Raw genomic sequence first — 20365 nt, 5'->3', positions numbered from 1 at the left:
CCGGCCAGCTGCTTCTCCTTGTGCTGGTACTTCTCCTGCAGACTCTGGTCTCACGCCTTCCAGTCTCCTGCTGCAGGGTCTGCTTCTCTTATAGACAAGTCTTCCAGGATCAAAAGACACCAGTAACATTTGGGCAGGGCTCCAGATTTGGCGCCTAACTGCACAGTTAGGACATATTACAGCTTTATCATCGTGGTCTCGAATAGGGCCAGTGAGAACTAGTGGTTTACAGCATGAGCAACGATTCATGAATAATTATTGGGATGAAGGCCAAACATTTGTTGGCACTGGATACTAGGACTCATATGTCAGCAGCTTGATTTAATAAACACACTTAAACAATTATGTAATTCCATCAAGCACTGGGCCAAGTCGCACAGCCTGGTACTCAATGCAAATTAGTTGCCTCTAACACTACTATCAAGTGATGGAGACCCATTGTAACTCAGGGTCTCACCAAGACTCACCTACCATAATGCAATTAAGAATCATAGACCAGTAGTCAAAACTGCAAAATAATTACGACTTTAGCACCCCCTTCATCTGCAATTGTGGACAGGCTATAATGGATTGATCTGACCTCTAAGTTTTATGTAATTTAATGCTAAATTTACATGTCAGTCACAACATAAACAATTCATTTTGGAAATTAAAATTCCATCCTACATCAAGGAAAAAGTATTTTTAGTCAAATGACTGTCTAATCATCAGTGATAAAAATAATTTCAGTCAAAATTATTCATCCAACATGTTTCCCATTGTGAAGGCAACTGCAGCAACAGTTACTAAGGGAGATAACTCTGCTTAACATCTACTGCAATCATTCTACAATCTGCCTCCAATAAGACACATTCATTAGAGAATGCCCTGCTGCATCAATCACCATTTTTTGGCCCCTACCTGTTCTAAAGACTTCAGCTGTGACTGCTGTTCTTCTGAAAGGTTCTGTTTTTACCTTCAAGTTCTTCCTCTGACTCCAACCATGCCAGCCTATTCCCTTCAACTTGGAAACTTGTGACCTGAGCTCGCTCTGACATTGGTAATTACTCTTCTGAAGGATGGTGGCTTCAGCTCTCGATCAGCTTTTCGTACATACAGAATGTCACTATTAATCATTCCACTACCCAGCACATTAGTTTCCATGCACGCCTCTTTTTGAAAGATCTATTACTACCCACCTGTGAGAAAAAGGGTACCAGAACTAAACTCTGCTATCTACTACTATCAGTAGATATACACAGACATACAGCATTATCATGGATGATTAGGGAGATGATTGAATCAAAGAAATTTTCTTCACGCTGGCTCAGGGTATCAGTTATTGGTGTCAATGACTTCACATTAATGCATAAATACAAGATTAAAAGTTCTAATATTTCCATTTAATACCAACATATCTATCTTTGATATCCGTGATGAATTGTGCCAGCGTCTCAGATCTAAATTTTACCATGTATAGTTCATTCATGTGGATCAAGTCATCGGGTTGATGTCTCATGCATAACTCTTGCAGTCTTAACAGTAGTAGAGTAGGAATGTTTTTGAAAATTGAATAGGGCTAGTACCATAAAATAATATCAGCTCTTTTATAAGAAGGAGTTTGAGGAAAAAGATCAACATGCACGCTAATTTTGTGTGTATCCTTACTGTGACATGAAGATGGCTTTGTCTTGAAGGATTTGCATCTAATTTTACTTAATTTCAGCATCTCGGCAGCCTGTTCCGCACATCGCTCTGTCATTATGATAGATCTGTCTCAACATCCCCGTAGCCTTGTGGACAACCTTCACCTCAGCCTGTTGTTCTGATAACTGAGAGACAAGGTCAGCAAAGTTATCAAACAGAGTGTTGTCTATCTGTCACGACACAAGATTTCATAACTTCAAGATCATTTCAAATATGTTCGATGATTTAATCCTCATGGTTTCAAACTATTTCATTGCTTCCAAAAAATATCTATTCATCTCAAGTATATCAAAGTAATCTGTTTGCTCCACGAAAAGATGATATGTCAAATGATCTAATGATCATTTAGTTTGCCAACTTATTTTGCAATTCGTATGATTACCAGATCTAGTGGTAGTGAAGCGTAAAATTACTATGAACTAGAACCCCACTGCATGCTATCAGTAAATTTCGTGTATGTTCAATTTTGAGGGTAGCCCAGTGTATCTAAAATGTTTTGTTGCCCATGTATATATTAGATACCATTCCATTCAATGTAGAATGTATTTCATTTCTGTTTTTCAACACATTATTTCTTCGTATTGCACCCCACTTGTTTGTAAAACACTGGCGCATGTATACTTACCCATTTTATAAAATGTACAATGTTTAAGATATATTACCTGCCTTATGTAAATGTATATGTTTGCTTGTCTGTGTAACAAACAGTTTTATGCATATTTTCCTTTTAACAGGTAATTTTAATTGTTAAACATACATACTTCGTCTATTTACTCTATGTGTTTCTCCACTAACATTATCCATGAACATACAACCTGTTCTTCAAAGCAAGTTACAACTGTATATTTACTTCTTGTTTCTTCAGTGCATGTTTACATGTTGTTACCTATGTGTATTTGTTGTTAATCCAACCACAATGATTGTTTCTGTTGAATATATACTTATTTCATTTACAAATGTTTCTCTATATTGGACATATATTACCTGTTTCTACCAGTGTTTCCATCATCAAAGCAGGTTACCAGTATATATGAACTGTTTCTTCCAAAGCATGTTTATGGCTACACCCGCTTCTTCATTAAGTGTTATCACTAGCCATCTTTCCAAACATTGTTACTGAATACCTTTCCTAGCCAGTCAAGTAAACTTAGGCTCAGTATTATTCGTTGCACTGCTATGTACCGTCTTAACAAACCCTAGTAGAAGGTTGCGGCCAGCTAACCTTTTTGGATTAACCAATCAGGAACACAGCCTACCAAATCGCTGTGGTGAAAGCAATATCTTCGCAATATTACTCGTTTGGAACCTTTTATCTAAAACTCAATGATTCTGAATGCTATTTTTCCTCACTCGACAGCTTCCCGAAAGGATATTACTATGGAGGACGCCATTATTTGCAACAATGAGTAAATAGTCATGAAAAATAGCTGCCGCTAATAGTCCAGGATGTCATTCATAAAAATATAAGCTTTTTGGCCAGTAAATATGTCATTAGAAACCCATAAGCGTATATACTGCAGGTGGGTCCAATATTTGTGTTTTATACCGGATTTTGTTGTTGAGATCAGTGTCGCTTACTGGGAAGAGAAAACTAAAACATTTTGTAAGTCCCTACTTAACCTTAACAAGTAGCCGCTGTCTGATTGGTTAAATTTGTTCACAGTCTTCAGTTTGATTGACGGTCATAGGTCACTCATAGGTTGATGACGCTGACCTTCTACTAGGGTTTGTTATATTCAGTATAGCTAAAAGGGACGTAATAATATTCAAGTTTACTTAAACTGCTTTCTCAGCCCTGCTATGACCCGAACACATATACAGATATATTTTCACTAAAGCTAGGCAAGCTCGTTGAAACTTAACCACTTTTCTTTGATTCCACTGCAGAGGAGGAATGGTTCTTTTGTAAAACACAAATAACAATTGCGCCTTCGACAAAAAGGCTTCAGACTAAGGATCATTCATAAGACATATCTGTTTTTTCTTAAAATCCAATCAAGTTATTACACCATGAATATTACGTTTAATTAACTGGGTGATTTCATATAAATCATGTAAAAAATTCCGTTTGTCACGCCATGTGAAGTGCTGTCTTTGTCCCTGAGACTATTCTGTAACTGTAGAAGTTCATGTTTGTGTTTTCCACCAACCTCACTCCAAAGCTGACTGATGAGTTTCGACTATGGTCTCGTATCTTCAGCTCCTTCTCTAATGTCCAAATCCTTCACCAGGTTCTCCTCCTGTTCCTGCCGGCTTTCTACACATCCTCCAGCAGCATTCTGAGATGCTTTCAAAGCTTCAAGCCTCTTCTGGCTTGTGCTTTGACATTTCAGTTCGGCCTCCACCTGGATTTTCATCCTGCACATCTATTCTATCCTTCAACTCCTGAATTCCGTTTTGAACTTGTCCTCAACTTTTGTACACCATTTAACCAGTCACCTGCTTTGAGATCGTTGAAATGTTCGTAATTCATCTAACTCCGCAAGTTCATGTTTCTGTCCACTCGTCCAAAGCTCTGGCTTTGGCTCCAATGCATCTACCCTGCTGCATCCATTCCTGTGTTCTTAACAACCTTTTCTTCTAGACTCTTGCTTAGCCTCTACACATCCGCACGAAGGCTCCACATTCTTTTGGAAAATGTTCATGTCTTCAGCTCACATTCTCCTCTCTTCTTCTGCACTTCTTAAATCCTTCTCAAACTCATCCAAGTGAACTTTTGTACTTTCTCTTGTTCCAGCAAGGTTGGATTCGAGTCTGCGAAATGTTCATTCGCATGATCAGCATCGGCATTGATTTTGTTTCTTTTGTAGAGTTCCACTCTTTTCTTTGGTTTCTGACAGCAGCTGTTGCAACTCAGACCTATGCTGCCTCTTGATGCCAACTCCTGAAGGGACGCTTCAGGTTCATCGCTTCTTGGTGTTGTGAGAGCATGCTAGATGACCTGGCAAGACCACCGAAGACATCATTTACACAGGCATCAACACTTGATTTAAGAAACTAAGGACTTTGAGATACATGTAACTTGGCATCAAAGTTAAGCAGACAGAATAGACAAATTTTTCCACAAATATGATGGACAACATTAGAACATTTGCAGCACAAGCCCACCATCAGAGAGTAAATGTCGCTTCAATATTGAACGAAGTAGATGTAGGAAGCTGCCACATGTGACAGAGAAACCCTGTCAGTCTGATCGAGTTAAATTTTGGAGATCCCACCCCTTAAAAGCCGATTACCCCAGGGAATTTGTTTACAAAGCAATTACGCTACTGTGCAGCTACAGTAGCCAGGAATGAACAATCTGTCAGTTCATTAATCTTGACAGTTTACACGGTGGAATAATGTTACTGTCCAGGATTGAGAGGGTTCCACTGCTTGGCTTTCACAGTGGTTGGGAAACAATCAAAGTCTCCGTGAGGAGACTAATGAAAAAGCTTAACGAGTCCAGACAAGAACTGCTAGCTGTTTAAGTGGAAATAAGACCATCCTTTTACCAACTAGGCAGATGGCAACACTGTGAAAACTAACTAGGAAGACTACAGGGACAAAATAGAGATTAATTTTAAGATCTATCAGCAAATCTGCAAACATGATTAGCATCTGTGAAAGTGTTAACAATATAATTTTATATGAAATTATTTTCTTTAATATTTCATACCTTTCTATGATATATAATAATTGTCAAACCATACAAAACCAAAAAACATAAAAACCACAACTTAACAGCTACTCAACTGCATTCACCATATACATATTATCATGTCCTAAGCCCATGTATTGACAACTCTTCATCCTTACATAAAACCTGCTCCTGCTGTGACTTGACATCGTGATCCCACCCATCATCTGCATTCATCATCCAGTAATGATGGTGGGCCATGTTTTTATATACTTCATCCCTCGTGGCCCACAAACCAGATAAAGCCCAGCCCTCACCTCACAACAACCCAACCCCTGTTCAGCACAGATCTTGTTAGTATTATTTATACACAGTAAAGGTGCTGATTACTACTGGAAAGAGATTTATAAACATTCACTTGTTCGCCAGTTTCAGTTGGATCACTCTTTGAGTTTCCTCTCTTTCTTGCTTAGGTATCGGTTCAGCCTCCTGGTGTTGTTAATAAAGATCACATGTCTGAAATTGTGATAAATGGACAAGCAATTTACCAGTAAGCCAGGAGAATACCAGTGCTATTTAAAGCAATGTACGACTGATATACTCGCAATGCACATCACATACATACTCATGCCAGGCCTGCATGAACAGATCGCAGATGTTTTTGGCATGTAACCGCTCCATGAGAGCAGCTATCATGAAATAATTTCAAACATAGTCATTATCATATTAAAAGGCTTCCATCTAATTTTACCAAAATACATGTGACAATAATTGGGTGGAACCTAATACATGTGGAAACGTTGGAACTTCAAAACAAATACTAGTATAAATCATAGCATTCGCATAAAGAAGTCATTTTATCTTCTGGAACATTGAAAACAAGTTCTACTTTGTTCTGAAGAATTATCCTTGGCCCAAATTTGCTCAAGTAAAATGAGTTCTGAATGCTACCCAAGACAGATTTGGTTATGGTTCAAATTTTGAGCTTAACGGATATATTTTTACTTCAAAACCATACACATAACCATATTTCTGGGACTAAATGTTGGGGTCGAGTGTTTCTAACACACGACATAGTCGTTGAAAGCCAGTGGTCAGCAGATATTTATGATCACGTAGTGACAGTGAAGTGAGTTCATTTTTTTACACTGCACCGAAGCCGACTCAGTTATGGTACAGTTGACAACAGCATGCAATATCTGATTCATGCAATACAGCTCAGCAATCATTAGTCTGCATAGGAAATAGTTTGTTTATATACTATCATCATGGTATGGACCAGAAAATATCATTGCCTGTATGGTTGATCCCTGGATTTTCTGAAGTCCAGACTGACATTTTACAGATCACGTAGCGTCCTCAGCCATTAAGGAGTGTGCATAAACTAAACTCACTCACTGCTTGTATGCTTCTTTGTAATAAATATCATGATACTGAGTATATATATTACATACACTATGCTCACCAAAACCTTGTGCACAGCTCATAAGTTTATACTCAGGCATATAATCTCTGAAACAGGTACATGACTCAGTTGTAATATCCATATATCCAATCTAAAACAAGAAGGGCATCTAGAGAGCAAATCCAGCTACCAAGTTAAGCTTCAACACAAATGCCAAAGTAGCCCCTTCCTCCCAGATGTCAAACACAAGGTGACTTTGATGAACATATAGCTCTTGTATCATTTGGTCGGAGAAGTCAGCGATAGATTCCAACAGCTAAAACAGCTGGTGAAGTATTAACTCCCTCATTCCTCTGGTCTTCTTGTGTATGATCCTACACACCCAGCGCAGAATGAATGCCTTCTGTAGTCTGCTGGCACACATATTTGAATTACACCAGACAGCTTCACCCTCAATGCTTGGACTACTTTTTCTTCACAGCCATGCTGAGAAAACATTAAAGCCTCTTAAAACCGCAGTATTAATACTAATATCAGCTGCTAAATTAATTTTTATTATAAAAATTAGGTCTTCAGGCTCAGATATGCATGTCAGCAGCTGGGGAAAGAACCACTTATAAGGATTTCGTAGACTAATATGATCTTACCTCACATGTCCTTTGCTATATTGAAGTCAGCTGTTTAAAGTTTGTGTTACCGTGGTACAACACATTTAACTTTTATTGCTTTAATTAATCACATTAATCTGATGGACTGTGTGTGAGTGACAAACATCCAGGTAAAAGCCGCGTTTTGAGGCAACAAGTATCAAGCATTAACCAATGTCCCGCAGAGATCCCTCATGCTTGTCGCGAAGAGGTTATCATAGCATTGGGGTCAGGCTCGGTTTGACTTTAGTTTCGACACATACCATCGTGATCCCAATTGTGTAGATCGATGCTCATGATGTTGATCACTGGATTATCTTGTCCTGACTCGATGATGGCATAGACCATGCCGTTTATAGCTGTAAAACTGCTGAGTACGGCATTAAACCAACCAACCCATCTATATAAATCCAGTAATTATGAATATGATCCATATCACAAATTGATTATGAATACAAATATTAGGTAACAAATACAATAACAACATATCAGCTGCTGATATGCTATTTATTATACCTCAGTGAACCAAAAACAAAATAGATTATTTGACACATGTTGACCATATGTGGACAGTGTTAATTTATCAGGACAATGACCAGTGTAGCCATTGCCGTGGTCAAATCAAATATATATGATTGTTGACTGTTATACTTGCCTGGCTTGATATATTCCATCTTGCATACCTCGGTTCTTTAGATAATTAAATGCCCACACTCATGAAAACGGGCGGTGGGGGTAACCTTGTGGTTAGCGCGCAGGCTCTGCACGAAGACCCGCTGGTTCGAATCCTACATGGGGTACAATGTGTGAAGCTCCATTTCTGGTGTCCTCATTGATAAAGCGTTGGAATATTGCTAAAAAGCGGGCGTAAAACAAACTCAGTCAGCTTCAGTCAGACTCAAGTAAAAACACAAAAAGTAGAATGAATATTTGATTGTGGTGATCGTGAATAATAAACTTGAATTCATTAATGTGAGTGAAATGGGCAACAGCCTTTAGTGATGACTCGCATTTGGAAAATCAAAACTAAATACAAAGAAACCTTTCAGTGATCATGCTTTATACCTTAGACATCTCTCTAAAGTAGATTACCACTTCACAAGCCAACACCTGCACAATATCTGTGACTAGATTATCTCAAATGTGAGCATCAAGTCACTAAATTCTGTGTATACAAAACTGTTTGTTTTACAACAAATGTGAAAATGCCTTTTCAATGACATAAAAAGCCAGCAGCTTCCAATCATTATGTTTGCTCTATCGCCCATAGATTACCTGCAATGCCATGAACTATCATATCATCTTCAGTCAATCAAATGCTGAAGTGCTATAACTTAAAAGTCAAAAGGTAACACTAGTATGAACAAGCTTCCAAAAACATGCCAATACATGATACAAAGCAGTGGAACAGGCATGAATTTTTATGTGAAGTAATAAAGCATATTTCCCTTTAAAGTGATCAAGATAAAAGGTGAGTATTACTACTTTTCCAGCACCATTAACACTGGGGTAATACAGGGTAAAATTTGTCCCTCTACCAACAAGTACAAAGAACTCAAGAAGTGATATAGTATCAGGAGCTCTTACTATGGTAGACACATCATTCATATTGCCTCAGGGAAGTCAATGAGACAATGGAAAATATGACAGCAGTGTCGATGAATGATCGATACTTGTATGTGAACAGATTGCTTATAATAACCTAGGACACTACAACCTGATCCTCACTCTGTCGGGCATACCTTAAAATTCCTCCTCAGTAACCTAAACTATTGTGAAAAACATGGCTGTCAATAAAAGTTCCGTTTATCTGAAAACTGTACTTTAATCAGCAGACATGGTAGAGGAAATCTCAACATTCCTAATCCAACATGTTGAAGCTGAGAACCTACTGTAGTTAACCAGATTTGTTCCCTGGCTTCTTCCACACCTTGTGTGTACCCAATCGTAAATATTCAGCAAATATCTTAATACATATAAATTCAAAGTAATGCACGATACTGGTTCCCAATAACCAACACTTCAAGCTTTAAGAGTTGACTTGGATGGATGGGTTCAGTGATAGCAGTGTACATTGCTCATTACATTGACCACTGGTTTCTTCTCTGGTCAAGAGACTTGATATCTACACTCCCTTTGATACAGCTGGAATACTCACTTAACGGCTATAAGATTTTCAGCCAACATTTATTCACTTCTTCTATTTTATTTCCTTGTTTGTCTTAAAAAATACGTACCATGTGCTTACATTTCTCGGAAGTCCTATATAGCAGTTTGCAGTCAATATAACTCTGTACTCAAAGTTACCAAAGCCATTTCAAGTATCAAGTGGTAAATAGATGAAACAAAAGTTACAACTCTAGAATCGCAGTGGCAAAAATCACAAAATATATTTGTTCAAGTGTCCTGCAACACGCGAAGCTGTTACCCATGCATGACACCTGAGATTTGCATTAGAAACCAAGTTCAGTGTGATTGTTCCTATATAAAAACAAAGACACTTCATCCCATAACACCTTTACCTTCAATACAAATAATTTCTAAAATCTTATTTCCCTTTATCATTTTGAGAAAGGAATGACCTAAAAATATTTTGTATGCATCCTATTTTAACAAATCCTGTTTGCACCAGCAACACTTGTCATGTTAAGTCAAAAGAATATCTAGTTTCTTTTGACAATGTAACACTGAATAATTTTGGTATTCTTCCAAAACCTCAACACAGTGGGTGGCATAAAACAACAACTATTTTGTGAAAAGGCAGATACACATTTCTAAACAAATCCCTCCATGTTTATCTTGCTGAAGTCACCCCTCTCTCAACAAACCATGGAAAAGCATGAAGAACTCCCCATGTGACTTGGTGTGTCTACAATGGAAATGACTGCAAGGCATTACTGTTTGATAGCAGTGGGATGAGAACCACAGGCAGCAATGGTTCTGGCTGATATCCATGCCATGGTTTTGTATAAGAACCTGGCCCATAGGTTCCTAATCTTCAGGCAGTAACATCATGGCCAGATTTTTCTTGGTTTACAGATATATATGTATATACACATGGACCTTTTGGGTACCATACACTTAACAAATACACTGAAATGTGGGTCCTCCTTCCTTGATAACAGCTCAAAGATGGCAAATTATTGGCATGCGAGATGCTTGCATGTCATTGAGGGCAATTGTAAGAGATATTGGTTGTCATCCATTGAATCTCATCTTGAATGGTATGAAAACACCTGCAGACTAATAAGGAATGTCAGTGTCAACCAATAGTGACAACTCCTTCAGAAAATACAGCTCTTCTCAGAACTGCAAGACTTTATAAAACAGAACTCTCCGAAATCACCTAAAATTGGCTTAGTATAGGGCCAAAAGACCTATCAACGTCTGTTGTTATCCCCAGAAGACAAAGCAGCATGACTAGTTTGGTGTCATTCTTGATGTCACTGGAATATGATGTCATGGGAAAGGATCCACTGGTAGCATGAAGAGTCGGCGTTTTTCTTTCGCGACCGATGGCTGAGCTTGTGTTTGGTGCCACAAAAGCATCATATATCTTGGGACAAGAACCATTTGGCAGGAGTTTATCGATGGTTTGAGGTGCCTCTTACATGACTGTAAAATTGACTTGTGACATTCAGACAGATTGAACACAATGTGAGTCAGGCGGTAGCAGCTATACATTGGTCTGCCTGGAGTCCACACCTCAATCAGCATGTTTGGGACATTATGGGTTGCAAAATACACCAAAGAGATCCTCCAGTACAAATATTGGATGCATTGGAACAAGCCCTCCATAAAATGGAACCTTAATTCAACCCCTGTTACACAGTCAATGAGGATGAGTTTCAGGGATGTTATTGCAGTTGGCAGACATTACACCAGATATTGACATTGTGATCGGGTTATTGATACTTTTGTGATTTCTTGATGATTCTATGCCAGAATCTTGAAAAGGACCACACCCGGTTAACATCAAATGTCCATAGTTATCAGCACTACAAAATTAATATTTGGCCATGTTTGTTTCTATGAATAAACTATGTGAATACATATAATAATAATAGTCAATTTATATTGTGCATTTATCCATGCACATTGCATGCTCAAAGTGCTGACATACTACCCCTGGTCAATGCATACAAGACACTCCATATAAGATTACTTTTTGTTATTCAAAATCTTATTTACGATACTGCCATTTGACTTGGTGGACGTGCAGTTATCAAATTCACATTTGAGTTGGTCAGCATTAGTTTAGATTCAGATGAAGATTATTTTGCATTCCCCTAAACATTTGTTTTAGTTACTGCATTTGTAACCAAATTTAGCTAAATTGTATTTAGCTTCAGTAGATTAGTTAAAGAGGCAGCAAGTGCCAAAACCTAGGAGGACCACAGCTTTCTCTCAAAATTCTAAACTGTGTGGTGAGGATTGTTTCATGCAGTTAGGCTACAGCAGCCAGTGACCAACATTAATTTCTATTCAGAAATAAACAGTGGCTGATAGCAAGAGCAGCTATCAAAGATCACAAGGAACCGCTACAACAAATCAGCCAAGGAACATTGTAACCAATCGATTTTGGTTGATTTTTGTCATATGCATATGTAAACAATAGTAAAAGAGGCTATGGCAATTTCAATAGTTCACTTGAATATCAAACGGTCAGTTATAACTTTTATATTTTGAGATAAAAAGCAGGATCGCTGATCAGAAAGCCAAAGGAAGTTCAGTGTTAATACATGATGGCTTCATTACGTTGCGTGCAGATTCCATGTCTGCCTGTCTACATCTTCACACTGATACTGCCCCAGACATCATGCAGATGCACCGAAACACCAAAATACCAAGTATTCGACTCCCTTGACTGGGACATGTGTTGGAATCAGCGGGTTTATGGCCGTGGAGTTCCCCATCTGCATCCAGTAGAAACCAAGCTTCTGTACAAGGCTGGCGCAAAGCCAGCCTCTTAGAGAACACCAGTTTCATTTGCCTTTTCTTCTGCGAATAATAAGTGAGAACTGCCATAACAGTGCAAAATATTTGTGTACATGATTTACAGCTACTGGCTGGCTTATTTTTGGCAGTTATTCCCAGAAATTAAACAATAATAATTCCACTTTCACAACATATCTTTAAATATAATTAAGCAGTGGCAGCTGTCAATACATATTTTTCTTATTACTGGTAATCCTTTTCAGACACTTAATAGCCAAGATTTCAAACATATGTCTCCAAACTAAACAAATTCTTAGTCTTTATATATCAAATGGAATGTATTCTCCGTACTTATATTACAAAGAAAACCGAATATTAAAAAAAAAAAAATGTCCATGTAAGCATGGTGAGATTTGGAAATACTGAGCCTGTTTTTTTAGAAGCAATTTGCACAGTAATGGAATCTGACTTCAAGCATGACCTGGTGCAGATATCGCTTATCTTCTGTCAGCAGAGTAAATGACTTGATTTCCTCCTACCCATCGCCCCTGGTAATTTACACACAGGAGTATGATGTTACAGCTCACAGGCAACAATCTTACCATATCTGTCTGCATCTCTAATAACACCAGCAGTTCATCTAACTACTGGGAATCCTCATTTCGATTTTTTAAAGTTTGTGTTGAGGAATACTTCGATTTGTTTCAGGCCATATAGTTAAAGGTTGTATTCTAAAAAGCGAGCGAGTGAGTAAATGAATCATGACACAGTTATCAAGTGTTCACAATATGTGAGTGAGTGAGTTTAGTTTTATGCTGCACTCAGCAATATTCCAGCTATATGGCAGCAGTCTGTAAATAATTGAGTCTGGACCAGACAATCCTATGATCAACAGCATGAGCATTGATCTGGCGCAATTGGGAACCGATGACATGTGTCAAACAAGTCAGCTTAGCCTGACCACCCGATCCGTTAGTTGCCTCTTACGACAAGCATGGGTTACTGAAGATCAATATTCTAACCCGACCTTCACTGGTTTGGTCGTCCACAATATGTGTTAAGACATATACTGTAATACATACAGCCAGTCCACAATCTGTCAATGTCATGAACCCCTTAAATATTTAACTCGACCCATAAATGACTGATATTATGAGCAATGTCCCACAACTTTTGGGAGTACATTAGCACAGAATCATCAGTGCATGACCACACAATCCTTTACAATTTGCGGCTTTAAGATTAATGGTTACCTATTCTAACCAACAATAAAAACAAGTAAGCTGTCACTGATACAGATGCCTGTTAATGATTGCTGTAAACAATTTTCTTGCATTTACTTTACACACGTTTTTTCCTGACTTACAGAATATGATGTACCTCATATAACAATGTACCATGTACTTCGTATAGTGCAATTAACAATCACAGAAACATGGTCAATTCCTGTTGTAGTAATTTAGAATACAAGCCGAAGTTCAGATTCTAAATGAGTCCAACAAATATTGACACTTTTAACGCATGACTGTCATCATGCTTCAATCTCCAGGGATAGTTCAGCCACTAGTCAGCCTCAAGACTTACATCAGTGTATGAAATATGGCCTGTCCGACCACCCAAGACGGGAAACATGTTCCATACATTGAGTAAATTCACCATATCTTCAAATTTATTTTATCAAATTGAGCATTACATTTACACTTGACATTAGTTGACAATTACTGTTTGAACATTGAACTATTGTGGTTGCAAGCTCAAACTAGCATTGAAATATATTATCACCAAAACAGTGACACCTATCGATGCGTGGAGATCTGTAAACTCGGAGTCGAATTTCTTTGAAAATGACTGTTGTGAATAGACTGTTTGTCAGTAGATATACTTTTCAGGCTCATTAAATTATTCATTGTAACTAAAAATTGAGTTATTTTCTTTGGATTGTCTGGTCTGGTTAAATTTTGAAGTCACCAGCCTTTGTGTCTGGCTGAGTTTTTGGCTTATTTCATACACTCTGCTTACATGTAAGTCTTTAGAGACTTTATTCAAAGAGAGAACCTGGTTATGTTACATAAACCACTAGTTAACTCCTGCTGTCTATCCATGGTTTCCTAAGTCACACCTGAAAACATTACATCACATACATATGTTACAAGAAGTACATTCCACCCATGCCACAGCAATATGTTCCACATATCAACCTGGTTATCAGTGATGTTCTTGGTTCTGTGCCATCAATAAGGATGAGACACTGTGTCATGGCACACTTAGCTACAGGCAATACGCCACTGCTACTATCACAGTCCAAACTGGAGTAGATCCGCATTGGATCTTCGTTGCATGAATCATACATTTCATGCCATACTTGCCAAAATAAATAGGGATAAACAAATGCTTCAACACTACTTTCTGCCAATTCTGAGCTATGCTTTGGGCTAAACTATTGGTACTGAACTATTGGCTAATGTCACAGACTGTATCAGTGTCAACAGGCTTCATTGGGAACCAGAGACTTTAGAAGGTGCAGGCCTTCATTAACGAAAACTGCAGTTCATCATGACAAAAAATATTAACACGTAAATTTACTGCAGGCCATAAAAAACAATATATATATGAAGCTATGTCCCTGACATGAGATGTACCTGGTAAGGGCCTCCAGGTGCTCATTTCAAAGACAGGACAGAAAACATATCATGGAGTATACACTTGTAAATTTAGTATTTAGAATATTTAATTCTAACCTTCAATTTCATTGCATTAATTCCTTCTTCTCCAACAGACAGATCTACATGTTCTACTCTGGTAAGAAATACAGTCAAAATTCAAAGTGTCATTGTTGACAATAACCTGAAATCACCATCCATGATAAGCTAAAGGCCATATGCAACCACATTACACCAGTGAAAATCTTTGACAAGTGACTCATGCCATACATGTACAATCCTTGACCCACCCAAAAAATAATAGGAGGCAATTGTGGAGAGACCAGGGTGGACTGGATTATAAACAGATCCAGGTAAACCCCTGTTACATCACTAGATACACATTGTCATTGGCAACCTATTCATTTACTGGTTTCATATATTAATATCTACTGAAACATGTTTTCTTTCAAAATCTGAAAAGCTTCTTGTCCAACTGCATGAACACCTGGACTGTGTTCCCAAAGAAAAACATGAGTGGGTTTGTGAAGTTTCTTATTTATGTCATGGTGAGAAATCTTACACATGGATCACAGTAGTCTATAAATAATCATGTGTATGTCACTTAAAATAGTGGTTGATAGAATGAGCAGTAATCCCAACTGCTGAGGCACAATGACCCACAATGAACTGAGGGAAAGAAACCTTTCAAATTTCCCACTAGACCACAGGACCAGTGAGTGGACAATAATTAGTGGTCCTGTCTGTACTGAATCACTGGTCCAAAATAACATTCGTAGATTTACTTAACTATCAATACAAAATTCACTAGCCACTAGGGAGTAGGACCACTGCAAACTTATCATTTAGTGGTCCTGATGAATGTTTACTAGCCAGGGACCACAGGCTATCGATACAGGAACTATAGGAACTATAGTAGTATAGGGGCATATCCTATGTATCGATAGCCTGTGCCAGGGGCCACAGGACCAGCATAAATTTCGTACACTGTTAGCCCGATTGCACTTTGTGTGTGATGAAAGTAGTGACAATCAAGATGTCCAACACAACAACAATCAATGGTCGTTAACTGTGATACTGTCCATCTGTTGTCTTGATCTGAACCATCGTCCTAATCTGGTATCAATAGCCTGCTTAAAAATATTACAGCATATAATACAATGGTAAGTTGATTGATAGATTGTTGTTTAACGCCACACTCAGCAATATTCCAGCTATATGGCTGAGGTCTGTAAATAATCGAGTCTGGACCAGATAATCCAGTGATCAACAGCATGAGCATCGATCTACGCCCAACTGGGATACAATGACATGAGTCAACCAAGTCAGTGAGTCTGACCACCTGATCCCCGCTAGTTGCCTCTTAGTCTTAGTAGTTACGACAAGCACGGGCTGTTGAAGATCAATTCTAACCCAGATCTTCACAGGTCTAACAGTTAGATAGTACACAGATATGGAGTTGTCACTGATTGTCATTGTTGTAATATATTAACAATAGAATTCTGGTTTCTCTTATTCCTTTCATGGTTTTTCACAGCTGACGAGATACAGAAAGTGTATGCTTAGATTGCTTAAAACCTCACTTACTGTAAGTCATAAAAAATGCAATACCAGTTTTTAATTACAGCATTGACTCATCTCTCAAATCTGTACTGATATGATAAATTCTGCCCATTGCTAAGAATATAATGAATTTGTCATATACAGTGTCTAAAATAGCTGCCTGGTATCCCATGACTGGTAACATTTCTGTTGCAGAGGTAAACTTATTCCTACCTGCTGAGCCCTCTGGTAGAACATTTGAACATCACTTCTTATAGTATTTATTTTGACAGTGAGTGAAGATTTACAGTATAAAAATAATATTTGCTAAACTGGTGAAAGTTATTATGGGGATAGGATACTCTTGCATATATATACAAATGCAGGCCTACAGCTTTCTGGAAGACGGGCTAATTATATTTACAAGTCACCAGAGCACCTGGCTTGCCGCAAGTAAGGATTATTTCAGACATGAATCACATGTTGCAATATGTGCTGCTGTAATACAAGGGATGCCATGTGCAAAGACGACTTGCATTATGCTGGTAACAGTGTCTCAGTCTGTGAGACAGACTAGGCTGTTCTTGGGCCAATAGAGCTCAGTGCTATGAGTATGACTGCTGTAAGTGGACGATACACAACGTGATCTTAGCACTTTGAGTGCTGTACGTGTGTGCCTTTAAAGTTTGGGATGTAGCACTATAACAGCTTTGTGGAACCTGACATTCAGAGCTTCATTTGCAGCAGCTTGTGGTTCACATTGGCGGATCCAGAGGGGGGGTTCAGGGGGTTTGAACCCCCTTTTGAAAATGACTTAAGACCGCATTAAAGATTTTTTTTGCGTTGGCGGAGCCAATGGGGGGGTTCAGGGGGTTCGAAACTCCTAAACCCCCGCCTTTCAAAATTCCTGGATCCGCCCATGGTTGATATATTTGAAACTACAAGCCCAAACACAGCATTTAATTTTTGGACATATTTTCATGAATATATTTTAGTAACAATATCAAACGATTATTACCTGAGCATACAACACCGAACAGATCGTTACTTTCGGCTAAATTCACAGACAAGATAACAGACAAAGTAGTGTTTGGTATTGGTTATAATGCTACTTGTTTCAGTCATTTCAGATCAGCATGATTATAATGGATGCCTATCTTTAATGTCTTTTAATTCTAACTGACAACAAAGGTTCAATGATATTCATCATAAAATACATTGGATAACTGGAGAAGGTTAAGAGAATGATAGTAAGCACCTGATTCTTCAAGATACATCAAGATTGTATGATGTACACATACTTTGGGGAAATAAAAATACATAAAAAATAATAATCTAGCTTATGGAGAGTGTTCAAGGTTTTGTGAAACAAAATACCCCAAATTTACTAATTACCATGATTATATTCTGTATGCATAACTGTTTTTTATAAAACAAAAAAATAAAGAATATAATGATAATAAATATATAGTCCAAAAACGTTTTTCACAAGTTGTTACGTGGTTCAATTTCTTCATTATTTATTCTTTCGTGATACCATTCCTCATCATGGTTCATGTAGAGAGTATTATTTGCATGTAAACAACGAAACAAAATTATGTGTCTGGTACAATTTAATACACACGAGTTGGGAAACATACGATCACTTGTCATGACACGATATTTTACATCTCTGAAAACGAGCTCGCACTGTGACTGTCAAACCAAAACAAGATATATAAACACGTCTAGTCGAGGATTTCAATGTCCGATTCTCACTCGAGATATAAACATACAAAACCTTTGTGAGCTGAGCGATCTTCTTTGACATTTTAAGGTGCATGTCTTGTGTAACTTCCATGTCTTTCTGGGGATTTTGTGGCAACGTTCCATATTTTCCATTTTGGTAGTAGTTGAAAGACATTTTGGCACTGGTCGCCATCTTGGTCCTTTGCACCTCCCTTTCAATGTTAATCCGCGAAATTCTAAAGTTCTAAACAGCCAGTCTTCACGATGGAACAATTAACACCTAAATAGTATGACTAACACCCAAATCCTTCGGACAACACATCATTATTCATTTGGATGAAGATGTGAAGCTTGTTTGTTGTTTGTTTGTAGTTATCCAACACGGTGATACTCAAGCGCGTAACACTCCGCGAGAGTTAGTTTACTGGTTGCCATGTGCACACCGATAGAGGGCACTCTCCTCTGTTATCGCATAGCAGACGACGCGTTCTGATTTGCGGTCGATAGTGGCAAATGCAAGTTATATATTTCAGCTAACAGCCATGATACCGTGTCAGGTACAGTGATAAAACCATAACAATGATAACAAATTGCATGATTTATTGTTGTTATGACAGCAGAAACCACCCACAAACGTTTTGGACAACAAAGCATAAATATACACTACAGCGTCTTGATGCCCCCACAGACAGCATCCGGGGCGGTGGGGTAGCCTGGTGGTTAAAGCGTTCGCTCGTCACCCCGAAGACCCGGATTCGAATCCCCACATGGGCACAATGTGTGAAGCCCATTTCTGGTGTTCCCCGCCGTGATTTTGCTGGATTGCTAAAAGCGGCGTAAAACCATACTCACCTCACTCACTCACTCACTCACAGACAGCATCCGGCGTTTTAAGGAAGCGATGGTTTTACTTGAAGCACAAACGCCTTCAGACAGGATACTGCTACAAATGCCAACACAGGCAGGTTTCCTTTAGAATAATATGTTTATGTTATTATTTTGTCCAGCTTTGATATTTTGTTTTAGTTTAGCATAATATATCTATGTTCACAAAGTGAACGATCGGGGACAAGTTCTCACAACTTATATATCCGCTCGCCAAGAATAGTTACAATATCAAATTACATGTACATCACAAGCAACTACTGTTACACATGTATAAACTGGCACAATAAAAGGAACTATCAAAAAGCAAAATGTATATATACAATGTAAGAAAGCGGAGTTGCAGTTTAAAAGTTAGTCAGATCTGCAACACCATTTACCATGAAGATCGAAACTTACTCTAACAGTCGTATGACTTATATACCTATGCAGTATATTATGTTTTCTAATACCACATGAAATGTACAGTGGAACTGAGGGATTGGATGTTTTCATGCTCCATTTGAAGTTTGGTAGAACAATTTCTGAAGATAAATCGTTCCACAATGAGATCGTTGGACGGTTCTCTTGAATTAGGGAGAGTTCAGGCACCCAGTTGTCAGGCAAGTGAAAATGATGAATGATTCAGACACTTTTGCTGCATTTGATCAGTCCTATCATTCAGCTATCCAAGGAGTAGTGGTGTCGTCCAGTGGTTAAAGTGTTCGCTCCTCACACGGAAGACTCGGGTTCAATTTTCCACACCACGAAGTCCATTTCTGGTGTCCCCAAGCCGGATATTGTTGAATATTGCGTAAAACAATACTCACACTCAAGTAAACCACCCTGAGTAGTGATCCATTGTGCATTTAACAGACAACAGAACAGCGTGCAGTAACAACGTGGGTATATAATTCAGTGACATTCTGCAAAGACAGGCATACATTGTGGCATTTTGTTAACTTTACATGTCTCTTTGGAAGATAGTGAGTGAGTTTAGTTTTACGCCGCACTCAGCGATATTCCAGCCATATAATCGAGTCTGACCAGACAATCCACTGATTACTAGCATGAGCATCGATGTGCGCAATTGGGAACCGATGACATGTCAACCAAGTCAGCGAGCCTGACCACCCGATCCCGTTAGTCGCCTCTTATGACTCAGCATTGGTTACTGAAGATCAATATTCTAACCCGGACTTTCACGGGTCCTTTTGGAAGATAACACTTGAAGTTTTTCCTTTGTGGGAGAGTGGGTCAGTGAGTTTAGTTTTAC

The 20365-nt window shown here is 38.4% G+C and overlaps 1 protein-coding gene across 1 annotated transcript in view; it reads right to left on the bottom strand.

The window, feature by feature from the left end:
- Positions 1 to 4340: 4340 nt before the first annotated feature.
- The window catches only part of LOC124278427 (proline-rich receptor-like protein kinase PERK2), a 30322-nt gene continuing 14297 nt past the window's right edge, over positions 4341 to 20365 (bottom strand). Inside the window, exons 2-3 of the mRNA XM_046714134.1 lie at positions 5931 to 5994; positions 4341 to 4440 (exon numbers count right to left, since the gene is read on the bottom strand). Of these exons, the coding sequence (XP_046570090.1) occupies positions 4341 to 4440; positions 5931 to 5994 (164 nt within the window). The remainder of the gene's footprint in view (positions 4441 to 5930; positions 5995 to 20365) is intronic.

Source organism: Haliotis rubra, unplaced genomic scaffold (genome assembly GCF_003918875.1).
Source record: "Haliotis rubra isolate DU_JTF1 unplaced genomic scaffold, ASM391887v1 Scf2369, whole genome shotgun sequence".
Taxonomy (NCBI): domain Eukaryota; kingdom Metazoa; phylum Mollusca; class Gastropoda; order Lepetellida; family Haliotidae; genus Haliotis; species Haliotis rubra.
Note: the sequence above shows the minus strand (reverse complement) of the source record. Positions and strands in the feature narration are given on the sequence as shown.